The sequence below is a fragment of the Schistocerca gregaria genome, chromosome 3 (genome assembly GCF_023897955.1).
Source record: "Schistocerca gregaria isolate iqSchGreg1 chromosome 3, iqSchGreg1.2, whole genome shotgun sequence".
NCBI classification, from domain to species: domain Eukaryota; kingdom Metazoa; phylum Arthropoda; class Insecta; order Orthoptera; family Acrididae; genus Schistocerca; species Schistocerca gregaria.
This window is the reverse complement of record NC_064922.1, coordinates 881,083,784-881,103,527: the sequence shown is the minus strand read 5'-3', so window position 1 is coordinate 881,103,527 and position 19,744 is coordinate 881,083,784. Positions and strand designations below refer to the sequence as shown.

At 41.3% G+C, this 19,744-nt stretch overlaps 1 protein-coding gene across 1 annotated transcript in view; it reads left to right on the top strand.

Annotated features, from left to right (window-relative positions):
- The window catches only part of LOC126355027 (tripeptidyl-peptidase 2), a 283,245-nt gene that overhangs the window by 31,670 nt on the left and 231,831 nt on the right, over positions 1–19,744 (top strand). Inside the window, exon 2 of the mRNA XM_050005173.1 lies at positions 5,047–5,175. Coding sequence (XP_049861130.1) covers positions 5,047–5,175 — 129 coding nt within the window. The remainder of the gene's footprint in view (positions 1–5,046; positions 5,176–19,744) is intronic.

The following is a 19,744-nucleotide window of genomic DNA, read 5'->3' as shown; positions in this document are numbered from 1 at the left end:
AATCTTCCTTGCTCCTCAAGACAGTGCTGTTTTCAAGTTGTGTAGAAATTACTCTCAGAATTTGTATTTATGAGGGAGGTTTGAAAAGTTCTCAGAATGGAATAGAAAAAAAAAGTACTTAAATCACTGAAACTTTTTGGTTTTTCAATGTAGTCTCCTTGTAGATTAATGCACTTGGTCCGATGATGATCTAGTGCCTTGATCCTATCTTGAAAAAGTTTCCTCCAGACCTGCAAAATATTTGTTAACTCTGGTTATCAATTCTTCGTTTGAAGTGAATATTCATCTACCAAGAACAATTTTCAGTTTTGGGGAGAGATGGAAGTCTGATGGAGTCATATCATGTGAAGACAGGTGTGGCAACAGTTCATACCTTAGTTCATGTAATTTTGCCATGGCAATGGCACAAGTGTGCGGGTGCGTTTCACCATTCGTGGCACCTATCTTGCAGATATTTTTTCATTTCTAATTCTTCAGTTAAAATGTGACCAATTTTACGCACTTTCAATTGGCGATCCTCCATGACCATTTTGTGCACTTTTGCAATGATTTCTGGAGTAGTGACACATCTTAGCTGACCACTGCACGAATCATCATCTAAGTTCTCCTGACCAAATTTGAATTCATTTGTCCACTTGACAACAGTTGAAAATGAAGGAGCAGTGTCCCTCAGTGTACTCTGGAAATTCGCATGAATGTCCTTTGCTTTCATACCTTTCTTTACAGAGTACTTAATCACTGCTTGAATCTCGTTTACTTTTTTTTTAAATTTCCTTCCATCTTTGCAAATCACTACACAGGAAAAACAACAGAGCTCTCTTCCAACTGCACTGACATGGCACATGTTTACAGGCAACAGTTCAATGAATGAATGACACGTGAACAGCTCGTTGCGCTAGTGCTGACCTCTGGTGGTGATTCCATGAACTTTCCAAACCACCCTCATAGATTCATTCTTGTAATAAATAGGTCTTATTTCAAAGGATGCATTTTAATACTGCTAGCCAACCACTTGTATAAAGGATGTTACACCAATGACTTGAAGTGAGTTATTGAGCAAGGTGATGCAGTATTAAGGAGTTGGACTTGTATTCACAAGGATGACAGGTCAAATTACCATCCAACCACCAGATTTAGGTTTTCTATTATTTCTCTAAATAGCTTAAGGTGACAGCCAGGTTGGTTCTTTTGAATGGGCGTGGCAGATTTCCATCCCAACCCTTCCCCAGTCTGAACTTGTGCAATGTCTCTGATGATCTCTCGTAGATAGGCCATTAAATACTGATTTTCCTTCCTTCCATATCTGTGTAACTTACCCATTCTTTGTCTTTTTTTCACATCGTTTGCTACTTGAAGTCTTCAAATATCACAAAAACTTTGTTTCAGCAACCTTTATAAATTTGTATGCTTGTCTATCTATTGTATTTGTTTTGGAATTTGGTGGACAGTTGAATGCGATTTATCTAATCTTCTGGTAATGTGTTTTTATGCATTTACTTTGAGCAAGAGTGGGGGATTAGTATTGCGAAGATGCTACGTCCATGTAATAAAGGGCCTCATTCATTCCAAATAATTCACCTGTGAAAAATATTATAAGAACAATCGTAATATCATGTAATGTGTCAAATATTTCATTCAATTTGCTGTTTTCTCATATCTTTTTTTGAAATTACTTTAGTAGCAAGTTCCTTTCACCATGAGCCAATTGATAATTTGCTGATATGCCTAGTGTGTAAAGCTCACATAGTTATGTAGTTTATCTACACACTGGCAAACCCAGTAATGCTTTGCAGTTGCTGAATATGTATGGGAATTAGATATACATCCTAATATCCTTCTCCCATTCCCCTATATATCCCTTTCCTCCTCCCCCCCCCCCATCCTTTGTCCCTCTCCTCCTCCTCCATCCCCTGCACCCCTTCCCCAGTATCTGTCCCTACACATTGCTTATCCCACACTCTCTCTATCCATCTTCTCCTCCCTCATCTCTCTGTCCATATCTCCCTTCATCTTCTTCATATCCATTTCCTCTCCCCTTATCTGTCCAGATACTCCTCTCTCTGATCTTATTTGTTGTTATTCCAAATGGAACCTTGTTTGTGAATAGAAGTCAAAATTAATGGGTAAATTGGTTGCAACGGTTAGTACACGGGATATGATAGATGCATTTCCAGCACCTGGATCTGCGAGGATAGTAGTTTTATTGAAAGTATTCTGCATGGTTTTAATCTATGAACAGGTAGGATTATAAAACTATCCATAAGCACAACTTTCCTATTTTGTTTTAAAAATGACTACAAAAGGGAAAGCAAAACCACAAATTTTCCCAGCACAGCTTTGCATGTTTTCTCGTAGCCAGTTTAGTAAAAAGTGTTCATTCTATGGTATGTCTATATCTGCAGGGATGTAGGCTGTGCATTGTGTGTCAGTCAGTCAAGAAGGGATTCTTGCAACTGAACCCTTAAATTGGTGTGAATTGAAACAAAACAATTTAAAATCATTAATTTATTGAAATTAAATAAATCTGAATTTGTTGTTTTTACAGTAGTTTGTTGTGCTTTTAAGGCATTCAATGCAACACTTAGTGATGAACGATATTTTCTGTCTTTCCTTGTGGAGAGAAAATGAGTAGCACAGATGGCTTATTGACTCACCAGCACACCATGTACAACTGCCCATGGAAAAACATTTATTCAAGGTTTATTGCACACACTTCCAATGACTGGTGCTGTGATTTATTAATCATCATTGCGACTTAAAGGCAAACCGGAAACTGGACATGCTTAAATTGAAACATGAAGTTGGTCAGACTCGGAACATCCTCGCCTTTGAACTTTCCTATGATTATTGTTGCTTTAGTCGTGTTGTTCACCAGCTTCGTAGCAATGAGTCTTGTTCCACTGCATAGTTCCATTTCATTCAGATTGCGTGGCATGATTATCACTAAGTCAACCTTGAGCTGCAAATTATGTGATGGTGTTCTTGGCAAATCGAATGAATACAGGAATTGAAATTGGTTAAATCCACTTAGTGCGAATCAGTAATGGAATTGATCAGATTAAATGAATGCAATTGGTGAACTTTGCCAGTGAAAAATAAAGATGTTGAAAATTCAAAGTAGCTTGTTCAGTCAACCAAACCTACCTCTCTCTCTCTCTCTCTCTCTCTCTCTCTCTCTCTCTCTCTCCCCCCCCCCTTTTTTTTAAAAAAAAGCTCCAACTGAGGCAGTCAAACTTAACTGGATCTCTTGTTCTGGGGTCATAATGGATTATACTTGAGAAATTCTCATTCGATTTGCCTCCAAACACTGCACACATTCTTAGTCCATCTCATTGACTCAACGATTGTGTAGTTGGTTTGTGTTGCGCTGGTGGCATTTTTTACACGAACTGAAATCTATTGAATGTTTGAAACACACCAAATTACCACAAACTGACATCAGTTCAGTCTTTGCACCACACAAAAAGATATGATCACCTCCGAAAATGCACTGAATTATCACTTTCAGGTGTATTCTTGTTCTCAAACTATCAATATTCAATGCAGAATATGTTGTTGTATTTCTTTAATTGAGATTTTCATACAAAAACACACTCCCAATTCCCGAATTTTCTGATGGATTTTTAAAATTTTTTATTTTTTTATTTTTTTATTTTTTTTTAAGTTATCTCAGGTGACGATATTTCATTCACGCGGTGAATATCTTTGCTTCGATCTAGGAGCTTTGGTTTTTAACCAAGCCTGCTTCTGAATTTGCAGCCTTATACAGCCTTGTTACTTGCTGCACTATTGCCGTTGTGTAAACTCCTCTTACACTTCATGTTGATTGGATTCTACCATAAAGACAGATTGTGACAATGTTCACCTTCTTTATTTCTTCATTTGTTGTCCTTGGTGTAGACACACTGGCTGAAAAAATAGGTGGTGGAAGTGCAGCACTGTCTACTGTAAATGATGTAGCTGACACGTTCACATTTGTGTTTCACTGGTGTTTACTTTCACTTTTCACAGACCCCCATATGCACATCATTAATAGTTTCCAGGTGAACCTCCACATACTGCTACAATAGTTTACTATGGAACTAGTTTACTATTGAACATCTACAAGCAGTAAAAAGCTAACCATAAAGTTCACAGTTCTTGAAGAATAGAAAGGTACCTATGGAGCAGACACTGTCATTGTTTTTACACACGGCCTGATTGTGTAACACCTAGGCCTATTCCACAGTTAAGTTGAAGCATTGTTATTCTAACCAACAGAGGTTTCTTGTCTGAAACTCGGTCGTGGATTGACTGTTTCGGGACCAAAAATCAGGCCGTTATACATCCTCACAATAATAGGTACTGAAACTACACATTGTTCAGAGTTTAAATTACAGAAATTACTCATTAAATTAACTGAATACATCAAAAAGCTCGTTCTTTTTAACAGTTTCTTCTACTACTAGGGTTAAGCCAAAAGATTTGTTTAAATCATGACATTAACAAATATAAGTACACATACAATACCTTTGTTAAAACTGTTCATTACTTTCAAATTAATTAAGGTCTGGCTTTGCTAACATGTTTTCAAATAGAGCCAAATAAATACTTAAAGAAGTCTAGTGTCTGGTCTTCCACATGTTTAATAAGAATTTATATTTGTTTAAAAGTCAACAATAGAATTTAAGCTACAAACCAATTACTGATTTCACCCTATAATGAAAGATACTAACTAGGAATAGTCAAAATAAATTAGAAAGTCAATTGCATCCATAAAACTAAGCACCAAATTAGATCTGGTGTTACATTGCTTCAAACTGTGGGCCAACAATTCTCTTTTATAAATGCAGATTATACTCTCATATGTTACTGATAATTAGTAAAAACCAAATCAGGGAGGCAGAAGGCAAAACATGAGGGGAAGTAAAAATATCCCAGCTTGCTTCATCACAAGTCCTCTATTGCACTGCTGATTGGTATAAAATCAATAGAGATAAAATTCTGTGCATGGTGGTTCGAAAATTCAAGCAGTAGTGTCCTGATTTAATTTGTTTACCATTGCAGGTGACTAGTGAAGGAAAGCCTAAAGTGATTGAACGCTATGACTGTAGTGGTGCTGGTGATGTTGACACTTCAGTTGTGGTACGTGCACAGGATGGCAAGATACAAGGCGTTACAGGCAGGCAGCTCAAGGTAAGGAAATATATTCTCAGTATGGTTCAATAATGGCAATTTTGGTATGGAAATAATAAACAAAAACTGAAGAAAGACAATAAGTCATTAGCTCTTGAATGATTAGTTGCGCACGCGTGCACATGCACTTACACGCGCACACGCACATGTATATACATACAAGGTGGTCCATTGATAGTGCCGGGCCAAATATCTCGTGAAATAAGCTTCAAACTAGAAATACTACGAACAACGAAACTCGTCTAGCTTGAAGGGGGAAACCAGATGGCGCTTTGGTTGGCCTGCTAGATGGCACTGCCGTAGGTCAAACAGATATCAACTGCGTTTTTAAAAAAATAGGAACCCCCATTTTTTATTACATATTCGTGTAGTATGTAAAGAGATATGAATGTTTTAGTTGGAACAAGTTTTTTCGCTTTGTGATAGAGGGCACTGTTACAGTCACAAACGTATGAGTACGTGGTGTCATGTAACATTCCACCAGTGCGGATGATATTTGCTTCGTGATACATTACTTGTGTTAAAATGGACCGTTTACCAACTGCGGAAAAGGTCAATATTGTTTTGATGTATGGCTGTTGTGCTCAAATTGCCCAACAGGCGTGTGCTATGTATGCTGTTTGGTATCCTGGACATCATCCAAGTGCCCGGACAGTTTGCTGGATAGTTAAGTTATTTAAGGAAACAGGAAGTGTTCAGCCACATGTCAAACATCAACCACCACCTGCAACAAATGATCATGCCCAAGTAGGTGTTTTAGCTGTTATCGCGGCTAATCCGCAGATCAGTAGCAGACAAATTGCACGAGAATGTGGAATCTCAAAAATGTCTGTTTTGAGAATGCTACATCAACATTGATTGCACCCGTACCGTATTTCTATGCACCAGAAATTGCATGGCAGTGACTTTGAACGTAGTGTACAGTTCTGCCACTGGGCACAAGAAATTACTGGACGGTGACAGATTTTTTGCATGCATTCTATTTAGCGCCAAAGCGCCATTCACCAAAAGCAGTAACGTAAACCGGTAAACCGGCATAATATGCACCATTGGGCAACAGAAAATCCATGATGGCTGCGACAAGTGGAACATCAGTGCCCTTGGCGGGTTAATGTATGGTGCGGCTATCATGATCCACCGACAACGCCTCACAACATGTGTCAGCGCATTGTCAATGCAGGTGCGAACATTACGGAAGGCGAACTACTCGCTGTTGAGAGGAATGTTCTTAGACATATTGCCAAATGCATTGAGGTTGACAAACATCATTTTGAGCATTTATTTCATTAATGTGGTATTTACAGGTAATCATGCTGTAACAACATGTGTTCTCAGAAATGATAGGTTCACAAAGGTACATGTAGCATATTGGAACAACCGAAATAAATTGTTCAGACGTAACTATGTTCTGTATTTTAATTTTAAAAACCTACCTGTTACCAACTGTTGTCTAAAATTGTGAGCCATGTGTTTGTGACTATTGCAGCACCATCTATCACAAAGCGAAAAAAGTATGCCATGAAGTTCATGCCCATCTCCGTGGGCATCGGCGTTCCCGGCAATGGCCATCCTGCCAGGTGGCCCTTGCTGAGGCTGGGTAGTACCCGTGGGGAAGGCCATTGGTCGGAGTGAGTGGCATCAGGGCGGATGACATGCCATGAAGCGTGGTACATCATCTCTTGCTGGTGGTCCGCTGCCAGCAGTCTCTAAGTGAGCAAAGTCTTACTTCAATGCGAAGAAATATGACCCCAAATCGTTCCCATCCCTGGCCACACCATGGGAGGAATGCCAGGCCAAGGATGCCAGTGAAGCTTATTCGCCCTGTTACCTCCTATGTGTGAGAGTTGATGAGGAATCTTTTATGTCCCTGAAACCTCAGTATTTAGTGGAGCATTTGGAGGACAAGTTTGGGGAGGTGAAGGGCTTGTCCAAAATGCGCTCTGGGTCAGTCTTTTAAAAGCAACATCCTCTACCCACTCATGGACATTACTCACTTGTGACAAGTTGGGGGATGTTTCTGTTACCACCACATCCCATAAGAGCTTAAATATGGTCCAGGGTTTCATATTCCACAGCGACCTTCTTTTGCAGTTTGGCGACGAACTGCGTGCCAATTTAAAGTGGCAGGGTGTTCATGTCATCTGGCGCGTCTATTGGGATAATCAGGTTGCCACTGGTGCCTTGATCTTGGCCTTCGAGGGCGACACATGCCCGAGAAAGTCAAGGTGATGGTCTACTGCTGTGACGTCAAGCCATACACCCCTTCCCCAATGCAGTGCTTTATGTTCTGGAAATTCGGCCATATTGTCTTCCCACTGTACTTCCAGCGACAGATGTCGGGATTGTGAATGTCCATCACATCCCATGCCCCGCCTCCCATCTGTGTCAACTGCAGAAAACATAATTCACCTTGCTTACCAGACTGCAGGATTTTACAGAAAAAGAAAATCATGGAATGTAAGACCCTGGACCAACTGATCTACACTGAGGCTAAGAGAAAACGTGAGTGCCTACATCCTGTGGCTATGATGTCCTCTTATCCTGCCACTACTAGAACAGTTGTTGCCCCTCAGTTCCTCACATTCCTGCCCCTCTCAGAACCAGAAGACTACACATGTCTGCTTGAAGGTGGGGGACACTTCCCTCTCTGCTGCTTCCACACCACCTACTTCGGGAGCAACACGTCCCCAACTATCAGGGATAGGAGTCCCCATCTCTGAGCCAGAGAAGCATAAGTCTTAGTCAGCTCCTCTTGCTAGGAAGGGGTCTCTTGGGTCACTCAATTCCCAGTTTCTGCTAGTGGAATAGATGACGCCCGCCAGTGGCTGAAGAGCCCAAAAGCTGTTGGTCGTAGGGTTTCACGCTTGTCCTCAGTCTCGGAGACTGAATCAGTGAAGTCCTCCCAGCCAGGGAAGCCCAAGGAACAGCGAGAGAAATCCAAAAAGAAGGTCCCCAAGACCAAGGGATTTGCAGTGGCACCCACACCATCGCTACTTAAAAGCTCTGCGTCTACGGATGAGGTGGAGATTCTAGCTTCCGCTGAGGACCTAGGTCTCATCAGACCCTCAGACACAATGGGTATAGACTGCTCAGACAAAAAGTCGGTGGCTGCAAGTGACCCTGAGGCGTAAACTGCCTCATTGCATGTTCCATGCCTTCCCAGTCTCACGATGTCATCTTCCAGTGGAATTGCGTCGGTTTTTTCCATTACCTGGCTGAGCTATGGGAACTGTTAAGCTTCACACTTGCTTTCTGCATTGCCTTCCAGGAAAACTGGTTCCCAGCAATGCAGACCTGTGCCCTCCACGGCTGTGCTCCTTCAAACCCCTCTTGAAGCTGTGGCTGCTAGAATACGGACACAGGAAATAACTGTCTGCGGTGTGTATCTTCCTCCAGATAGTGCAGTATCTTTGAATGTATTGATCAACTCCATAAACCTTTCCTACTTTTGCGAGATTTTAACACCCATAACCCCTTATGGGGTGGCACTGTGCTTACTGGCTGAGACAGAGGTGTGTCAACTTTACTGTCTCAGTTCGAACTCTGCCTCTTAAATACTGGGGCTGCCACTCATTGGTGAGGCTCATGGTAGCTGCTTGGCCATTGAGTTATCAATTTGCAGCCCAGGACATCTCCCATCTATCCACTGGAGACCACATGCGACCTGTGTGGTAGTGACCACTTCCCCATCTTTCTGTCACTGGCCTGGCATGGGGCCCACGGACGCCTGCCCAGATGGGCTTTAAACAAGGCAGACTGGGAAACTTTCACCTTAGCTGTCATTGTCGAATTGTAACATTGATGTGATGGTTGAGCTGGTGACTACGACAATTGTTTGTGGCAGAAAACATGATCCCTCGCTCTTTGGGGTGCCCCCCCAGCGAAAGGCAGTCCCTCTGTGGTTGTCGTAAGTCGCTGAAGTAATTACGGAGAGTGATCAAGCTCTGTAGCGGCATATGTGGCACATACCAGACCCCAAAAGATGTTCCCGGCGTTAACATAAATGGCGTGTTACCTACTGACACAAACGCGATTGCCGAGCACTTTGCTCGAGCGTCTGTGTCAGAGAATTACCCTTCCTCCGTTTGCACTCTCAAACGGTGGCTGGAAGGGAACATCCTCTCATTCACTACATGCAACAGTGAATGCTATAATGCCCCATTTACAGAGTGGGAGCTTTTCAGTGTCCTTTGCAGATTGTGCCGACACAGCTTCTGGGCCAGATTGGATCCGGTCAGAGATTGGATCCACAGTCACATGATTAAACATCTCTCATCTGACTACAAGCGTCATCTCCTCGTCATCTTCATTCAGATCTGGTGGCGTCTTTCCCTCACAGTGGCGGGAGAGCACCATCATTCCGGTGCTCAAACATGGTAGAAACCCACTTGATGTGGATAGCTATCAGCTATCGGCCCATCAGCCTCACCAATATTCTTTGTAAGCTGCTGGAATGTATCTACATCTACATCTACATCTACAACTACATGGATACTGTGCAAATCACAAGTGCTGGCAGATGGTTCATTGAACCACCTTCACAATTCCCTATTATTCCAATCTCGTATAGCGTGCGGAAAGAATGAAAAACTATATCTTTCCGTATGAGCTCTTATTTCCCTTATTTTATCATGGTGATCATTCCTCCCTGTGTAGGTTGGGGTGAACAAAATATTTTCACATTTGGAGGAGAAAGTTGGTGATTGAAATTTTGTGAGAAGATTCCGTCGCAACAAAAAACACCTTTCTTTTAGTGATGTCCAGCCCAAATTCTGTATCATTCCTGTGACATTCTCTCCCATATCTCGTGATAATACAAAACATGCTGCATTTCTTCGAACTTCTTCGATTTACTCCATCAGTTCTATCTGGTAAGGATCCCACACTGCACAACAGTAGTCTATAAGAGGACAGACAAGCATAGTGTAGGCAGTCTCCTTAGTAGGTCTGTTACATTTTCTGAGTGTCATGCCAGTAAAACGCAGTCTTTGGTTCGCCTTCCCCACAACATTTTCTGTATGTTCTTTGCAATTTAAGTTGTTGGTAATTGTAATACGTAGGTATCTAGTTGAATTTACGGCTTTTAGATTAGAATGATTTTTCGTGTAACTGAAGTTTAACGAATTCCTTTCAACATTCGTGTGGATGACCTCGCACTTTTTGTTATTTAGGGTCAACTACCACTTTTTGCACCATTCAGATATCTTTTCTAAATTGTTTTGCAGTTTGTTTTGGTCTTCTGATGACTTTGTTCGTTGATAATCGACCGCATCATCTGCAAACAAACGAAGACAGCTGCTCAGATTCTCTCCCAAATTGTTTATATAGGTAAGGAACACCAAAGAGCCTATAACATTACCTTGGGGGATGCCAGAAATCACTTCTGTTTTACTCAATGACTTTCTGTCAATTACTATGGACCTCTCTGACAGGAAATCACAAATCCAGTCGCATAACTGAGATGGTATTCTACAAGCACGCAATTTCACTACGAGCCGCTTGTGTGGTACAGTGTCAAAAGCCTTCCGGAATTCCAGAAATACGGAATCGATTTGAAACCCTTGTCAATAGCACTCAACACTTCATTTGAATAAAGAGCTAGTTGCTTTTCACAGGAACGATGTTTTCTAAACCCATATTTACTGTGTGTCAATAAAACATTTTCTTTGAGGTAATTCATATTGTTCAAACACAGCATATGTTCCAAAATCCTGCTGCATATTGACGTTGATGAGAAGGGCCTGTAATTTAGTGGATTACTCCTACTACTTTACTTGAATATTGGTGTGACCTATGCAACTTCCCAGTCTTCGGGTACGGATCTTTCGTCCAGGGAATGGTTGTATAAGATTGTTAAGTATGGAGCTAATGCATCAGCATACTCCGAAAGGAACCTAATTGGTTTACAGTATGGACCAGAAGACTTGCTTTTATTAAGTGCTTTAAGTTGCTTCACTACTCTGAGGATATTTACTTCTACGTTACTCTTGTTGGCAGCTGTTTTAGATTCAAATTCAGGAATATTTACTTTGTCTTCTTTTGTGAAGGCATTTTGTAAGGCCGTGTTTAGTAACTCTGCTTTGGCAGCACTGTCTTCGATAATATCTCCATTGCTATTGTGCAGAGAAGTCGTTTATTGTTTCTTGCCGCTCACATCCTTCACATACGACCAGAATCTATTTGGATTTTCTGCCAGATTTCGAGACTGTTTCATTGTGAAAACTGTTATAAGCATCCCACATTGAAGTCTGCGCTAAATTTCGAGCTTCTGTAAAAGATCGCCAAACTTGGGGATTTTGCATCTTTTTAAATGTGGCATGTTTGTTTTGTTGTTTCTGCAACAGTGTTCTTACCCATTTTGTGTACCAAGGAGGATCAGTTCCAATGTTTGTTAATTTATTTGGTATAAATCTCTCAATTCCTGCCAATACTATTTCTTTTAATTTAAGCCACATCTGGTGTACACTTACATTATTAACTTGGAACGAGTGGAGATTGTTGCTCAGGAAGGTGTCAAGTGAATTTTTATCTGCTTTTTGAATAGGTATATTTTTCGTTTATTTTTTTGAGGATTACAATATTCAATCTCACTACGACAACACTGTTCACTAAGCAGCGGTTGGGTTAGGTCCTGGAGTCATGTAGCCCATCTACATCTACATCCATACTCCGCAAACCATATCACTGTGTGTGGCGGAGGTTACTTTGAGTACATCTATCAGTTCTCCCTTCTGTTCCATTCTCGTATTGTTCGCGGAAAGAAAGATTGTTGGTATGCCTCTGTGTGGGCTCTAATCTCTCTGATTTTATCCTCATCGTCTCTTCGCGAGATATACATAGGGGGGAGCAATATACTGCTTGACCCCTCAATGAAGGTATGTTCTCGAAACTTCAACAAAAGCCCCTACCGAGCTATTGAGCGCCTCTCTTGCAGATTCTTCTACTGGAGTTTATCTATCAACTCCGTAACGCTTCCGCGACTACTAAATGATCCTGTAACGAAGCGCGCTGCTCTCTGTTGGATCTTCTTTATATCTTCTATCCACCCTATCTGGTAAGGATCCCACACCGGTGAGCAGTATTCAAGCAGTGGGCGAACAAGTGTATTGTAACCTACTTCCTTCGTTTTCGGAGTGCATTTCCTTAGAATTCTTCCAATGAACCTGTCTGGCATCTGCTTTACTGACAGTTAATTTTATGTGGTCATTCCATTTTAAATCACTCCTAATGCCTACTTCCAGATAATTTACAGAATTAACTGCTTCCAGTTGCTGACCTGCTATATTGTAGCTAAATGATAACGGATCTTTCTTTCTGTGTATTCACAGCACATTACACTTCTCTACATTGAGATTCATTTGCCATTCCCTGCACCATGCATCAGTTCGTTGTAGATCCTCCTGCATTTAAGTACAGTTTTCCATTATTACACCTCTCGATATATTACAGCATCCTCCACAAATAGCCTCACTGAACTTCTGATGTTATCCACAAGGTCATTTATATATATTGTGAAAAGCAGCGGTCCTATGACACTCCCCTGTGGCTCACCTGAAATCACTCTTACTTCGGAAGACTTCTCTCCATTGAGAATGACATGCTGTGTTCTGTTGTCTAGGAACTCTTCAATCCAATCACACAATTGGTCTGATAGTTCATATGCTCTTACTTTGTTCATTAAACAACTGTGGGGAACGGTATCGAACGCCTTGTGGAAGTCAAGAAACACGGCATCTACCTGGGAACCTGTGTCTGTGGCCCTCTGAGTCTTCTGGACGAATAGCGCGAGCTGGGTTTCACACGATCGTCTTTTTTGAAACCCATGCTGATTCCTGCAGAGTAGATTTCTAGTCTCCAGAAAACTCATTATACTCTAACATAGTACGTGTTCCAAAATTCTACAACTGATCGACGTTAGAGATAAAGATCTATAGTTCTGCACATATGTTAGACATCCCTTCTTGAAAACAGGGATGACCTGTGCCCTTTTCCAATCCTTTGAAACACTACACTCTTCTAGAGACCTACGGTACACCACTGCATGAAGGGGGGGGGGGGGGGGGTGGCAAGTTCCTTCGCGTACTCTGTGTAAAATGGAACTGGTATCCCATCATGTCCAGCGGCCTTTCCTGTTTTGAGCGATTCTAATTATTTTTCTATCTTTCTGTCATCTATTCCGATATCTACCATTTTGTCATCTGTGCGACAATCTAGAGAAGACTCCATGTCAGGGCGGCTTCTGCCAGGGTTACTTTATTGCTGATAATCTTGTGTTCCTCAAGTCTGCCATCTGAACAGCCTTTTCCAGATGCCAACACCTGGTTGCCATCTTTTTTGGCGACATCCTATCCTTAACACATTATAAGAGTGGGGTCTCTGAGCCCCACTTCTGATTTGTATCCAAAATTTCCTGTCGCTTCATATTTTCCGTGTCCCAGTTGGTGCCTCCCATAGCTCCTCCTATATCCGGGAGAATGGGGTTCTGCAGGGCTCTGTATTGAGTGTACCTCTATTTTTAGTGGTGATTAAAGGGCTAACAGCAGCTGTAGGGCTGTCCATTTCACCTTCTCCGTATGCAGATGACTTCTTAATTTCGTACTGGTGTTGCTGAGCGGTGCCTACAGGGAGCCATCCACAAGGTGCATCATGGGCTGTAGCTCAGGATTTCCAGTTCTCGGCCACAAATTCGTGTGTTATGCACTTCTGTCGGTGTCATACCGTTTATCCAGAACCAGAACTTTACCTTAATGATGATCTACTCACTGTAGTGGAGACATTAATTCTTAGGACTCGTTTTCAACACCCTATTGACTTGGCTATCTCACCTTCGTCAGCCCTCCGCTACCTGAGCAACACTAACTGGGATGCAGATCACTCACCGCTGTTGCAGCTCTACAGAGCCCTTGTTCAATCCCACCTTGACTATGGGAGTCTGGTTTATGGATTGGTGGCACCCACAGCATTGTGTTTACTGGACTCAGTGCACCACTGTGGCGTTCGCCTATTGACAGAAGATTTTAGGAAGAGTCCGGTGACCAGGGTCCTTGTGGAGACCTGAGTCCTTCCATTGCAGGCTTGCACAACTGCTGCCAGTTACATTGCACACATTCGTAGTTCCCCTGCGCATCCAAATCACTGTCTCCTTTTCCCGCCCATGGCAGTTCATCTCCCGCATTGGCGGCCCAGATCAGGGCTTCCAATTGCAGTTCGTGTCCGATCCCTTCTTTCTGAACTGGAGTCCTTGCCTTTACCACCTATACTTGAGGTCCATCACAGACACCTTCATGGTGTACACATAGGCCGCTGCTTTGTCTGGACCTTTCACATGAATCTGAGGACTCAGTTAACCCTGCAGATCTCCACTGCCAGTTCCTGTCGATTCTTGACATGTACCGAGGCCAAGCTTCGCATATGTCCATGAAGGACATATTGAACAGCATTCCTTGCCCAATGGCTGCAGTGTTTTCACTGCCGAGCTGGTGGCTATATCTCATCCTCTTGAGCACATCCGTTCGTGTCCTGGGGAGTTGTTACTTCTGTGTACTGACTCCTTGAGCAACCTGCAAGCTATCGACCAGTGCTACCCACGTCATCCTTTGGTAGCAACCATCCAGGAGTCCATCTAAGACCTGGAATGGTCCAGTCGTTCAGTTGTGTTTGTGTGGGCCCCAGGTCACATTTGAATCCCAGGCAACGAATCTGCTGACAGGCTGTCCAAACAGGCTATGAGGAAACCTCTTATGGAGATCAGCTTCTCTGCAACTGACCTGTGTTCAGTTTTGCGACTTTGGGAGACGAAATGGCATAACCTCAGCACGCACAAAAAGATGCATGCCATTAAGGAGACTGCGAATTTGTGGGAGTCCTCCATGTGGGCTTCTCGCAGGGACTCTGTGGTTCTCTGCCGGCTCCGCAGTGGGCATGCTTGGGTGACACATGGCTCTCCTTTGCCGTGATGACCCACCCGAGTGTTGGTGCAGTGTCAGGCTGACAGTGGTCCATATCTTGGTTAGCTGTCCTTTTTTGGCTGCCCTGCAATGCACTTTTCCATTAGCGGACACATTGTCATTAATTTTAACTGACAATGCCTCATCGGCTAATTTAGTATTACGTTTTATATGTGATGGTGGGTTTTATCATTCTGTATAAGTTTTAACATGTGTCCTTTGTCCCTTTGTGTTCTACACTCTTAATGCTTTTAGGGTGGGTGTTTTAATGTGTCGCAGAGTAGCTGGCTTTTCCTTTTTATTCTCATGGTCGGTCAGCCACGGTCATCTGCTTTCTTGTTTTTACTGCTTCTACCTGTTTCTTACTTCTGTGGTTTTCTTTTTCTGTTTTGTCCGTGGTAGTGTTGGTTGTTCTGTCGTTCTTCTAGTTCTTCCTTTCTCATGTTATTGTGCTGTGCGTCTCGTGTTTCTTCTTTGCCTTGTGTAATTATTTTACCTGGAACGAGGGACTGATTACCTCGCAGTTTGATCTGCGCCCCCCCCTCCCCCCCTTCTGCCCCCTTTAAACCAAGCAACCAACCAGCCAATCATGCACATTGCTGAAGGACAACATTCTCTTGTACAAACTTTTATAACTGGGTTATCCTATGGATTTTTATTACTGATTTTAAAATAACTACTGTTAAATATTTGAATACTTTTTTGTATGGACTCGCATTTGGGAGGACGACGGTTCAATCCCGCGTCCGGCCATCCTGATTTAGGTTTTCCGTTATTTCCCTAAATCGCTCCAGGCCAATGCCGGGATGGTTCCTTTCAAAGGGCACGGCCGATTTCCTTCCCCATCCTTCCCTAATCCGAGGAGACCGATGACCTCGCTGTCTGGTCTCCTTCCCCAAAAAAACAACCAACAACAACTTTTTTGTAGGGAGCACATTGGGCTAATATGGGAGTGATCTAGGTGCTTGGAAAACAATAACACACACAAAGCATAAAACACTGTTTATCATTCATACCCAACAATTAAACTCGTGCACTTCATGACTTTCGTAAACCTTAAAATATATTACTTTCTTCAATTCTAGTTAAAACTTGGTCTGTCTACATTCTTATTATGTTTTTTTTGACATTTCCTATGGCCCTTTTTCTTCCATTAACAATTCTTGGTGAATTTCTTATGTATATATTTATAAGCAACTGGCTATATGTTTGCTGTTCTGAACTATTCTTCTAATGGCTCTATTTTCAGTTAATCTTCACATATTTATTTCTCTTTTCATGACTTATTATCATTTACTTTATGTAACAGATCCCTGGAAAACGTTTCTTTATAGACTTTCCAATAATTCAAACTTATTTGGGGACACAGACAACAAATTCTTTTCAGAACTTCTTATTATAATCATTGTAAATTTAATTATCTCCCCTTGCTGGTATCATCTCCTTCCCGTAACCTTTCTAAATCACCCATATCAATAAATTCAGCACAACAGCCTTCACTTCTTGACATGTGTAACAGTCTCCAGTGATGCAGCAGAGCAGAATGGTGCAGTGATTAGCACACTGGACTCTCTTTCTGGAGGATGATGGTTCAAATTCATGTCCGGTCATCCAGGCTTTGGTTTTGTGCAATTTTCTTACATTGTTCTAGGCAAATGCATGGATGGTTTATTTGAAAGGGTGCAGCCAGTTATCTTCCCTGTCCTTGAAACATTAGAGTGTGTTCTCCATCACCAATGACATCAGTGTTGATGGAGTATTAAACCCTAATCTTCCTTCCTTCATTCCTTCAAATGATTCAACATTATATGATATTAACTCCCTTTTTTCCGTGGTATCATATACTTTCTTCTCCGCTGTTACATCTGATGTCACTACTAGAAAGACTTATGCCCCATCAACATTTTCTACAAAAATCGGATACATTTTTGTTTGAATTGCTCCTAGTTCCAACATTAACAACTTCATTGCCATCCACTTCATCATTAACACAAAATCACCAGTAATATCAACACAAAAGTCACCACCACACTTACCATGAGTCTCTTTGGTGGAACCATAGCTTTTTATGTCAATGAACATGCACATCACTCACTTCTAAATTTACGTTCTCACATTCATTCACATTATCTGGCTGCTGCAAACACTTATCCCCATCATTTCCTTCCAGTAGCCCCAAAGTCTCAATGGCTTAAGCACTACATTTTGCCCACTTACAGAAACCACCAAAGTCTCTATGAACTAAACTCTGCTGTCTGTTGTGCTTTTTCCATTGGTAAATATAAAGATCTTGCCAAAATTTCTCTTCTCCTGAAATTCTTTCTGTAAAAAAACATTCCCTTATATTTTGGCTGGTTTTTATCTGCTGTTGTACTTCACTTGGTCCTTGTTCCAATCCCAGTGAATCTCCAGTGGGATGCCTACTCATTTTCCATGTTTGAAACTCCATTTCTGTCTCCTTGCTGTCTTTGTCCATTGAATCTTCTGTTTTCCCCTCTGTTTCTTGGGATCCAGTTTTCTGTTACTGTCTTGCCTCCCATTATTCCATTACTTCTGCTTCACAAAGTTTCTCTTCCTTGTTCCATGTGTCATGCCTAGGGACAGGGGAAAAAATCTTTTCATTTTATGGCTGCATACCATGGTTTTTTCCCCACATTCAGTATTAATTTTGCCAAAGTTGGTGCAACTTTTAACAACATTCAGATTTTTGCAAATTAGGTAATAAATGTTCCAAATTTGTTGTTATTTGTTTGCCAAATTTGGGGTATTATTTTTGCCACATTTGGTGCATTTTGTTGTCAAATTATGTATTTTTTGTGACATTTGTGTTTTGCCATATTTGGTATCTTTTCTGTCAAAGTTGGTGTTATTTTGACCAAATACAGTGTAATTTTTAGCCAATTTTTTTTAAAGATTCCTTGTTGCTTTTTTGCCAAATTCTGTGCCATTTTTTTCAGTTTTACTTTTTTCCAAGTGTGTTGTAATTTTTTTTGCCAGATTTGTTGTTTTCTGACCCAATTCATTGTTACTATGTGACAAATTTAGAGCAATTTTAATGTAATGTAACTTTTTGCCAGTTCAACTATTACTTTCCTATTCTTCCCACCCCCACCCCCTCCCAGCCCCCCACCCTCATCCCCTCCCCCTCCCAGTTCATTTTTCCGTCAATTTATTGTTGTTATTTTCCCATAGGTGTCACTTTTTTGCCAAATTCTGTGTTATATTTTTGCCATATTTGCTGCTTTTTGCCAAATTCATTGTTCTTTTTGCCAAAGTCGTTGTTCTTTTTGCCAAAGTCGTTGTTCTTTTTTGCCAAAGTCGTTGTTCTTTTTTGCCAAAGTCGTTGTTCTTTTTTGCCAAAGTCGTTGTTCTTTTTTGCCAAAGTCGTTGTTCTTTTTTGCCAAAGTCGTTGTTCTTTTTTGCCAAAGTCGTTGTTCTTTTTTGCCAAAGTCGTTGTTCTTTTTTGCCAAAGTCGTTGTTCTTTTTTGCCAAAGTCGTTGTTCTTTTTTGCCAAAGTCGTTGTTCTTTTTTGCCAAAGTCGTTGTTCTTTTTTGCCAAAGTCGTTGTTCTTTTTTGCCAAAGTCGTTGTTCTTTTTTGCCAAAGTCGTTGTTCTTTTTTGCCAAAGTCGTTGTTCTTTTTTGCCAAAGTCGTTGTTCTTTTTTGCCAAAGTCGTTGTTCTTTTTTGCCAAAGTCGTTGTTCTTTTTTGCCAAAGTCGTTGTTCTTTTTTGCCAAAGTCGTTGTTCTTTTTTGCCAAAGTCGTTGTTCTTTTTTGCCAAAGTCGTTGTTCTTTTTTGCCAAAGTCGTTGTTCTTTTTTGCCAAAGTCGTTGTTCTTTTTTGCCAAAGTCGTTGTTCTTTTTTGCCAAAGTCGTTGTTCTTTTTTGCCAAAGTCGTTGTTCTTTTTTGCCAAAGTCGTTGTTCTTTTTTGCCAAAGTCGTTGTTCTTTTTTGCCAAAGTCGTTGTTCTTTTTTGCCACAGTCGTTGTTCTTTTTTGCCACAGTCGTTGTTCTTTTTTGCCACAGTCGTTGTTCTTTTTTGCCACAGTCGTTGTTCTTTTTTGCCACAGTCGTTGTTCTTTTTTGCCACAGTCGTTGTTCTTTTTTGCCACAGTCGTTGTTCTTTTTTGCCACAGTCGTTGTTCTTTTTTGCCACAGTCGTTGTTCTTTTTTGCCACAGTCGTTGTTCTTTTTTGCCACAGTCGTTGTTCTTTTTTGCCACAGTCGTTGTTCTTTTTTGCCACAGTCGTTGTTCTTTTTTGCCACAGTCGTTGTTCTTTTTTGCCACAGTCGTTGTTCTTTTTTGCCACAGTCGTTGTTCTTTTTTGCCACAGTCGTTGTTCTTTTTTGCCACAGTCGTTGTTCTTTTTTGCCACAGTCGTTGTTCTTTTTTGCCACAGTCGTTGTTCTTTTTTGCCACAGTCGTTGTTCTTTTTTGCCAAAGTCGTTGTATTATACCAAATTCATTCTTTTTCCAAATCCAGTGATTTCCCCCCCCCCCCTTTTTCAGTATTATTTTTGCTAATTTAAATTCTATTTTTGTCATCACATCAAAGTTTGCTACATGGGAATTGAACTGTCAGTTTAAAATTGTACTCCAACCTCGAGGAGATTAAAAGTCAAAAT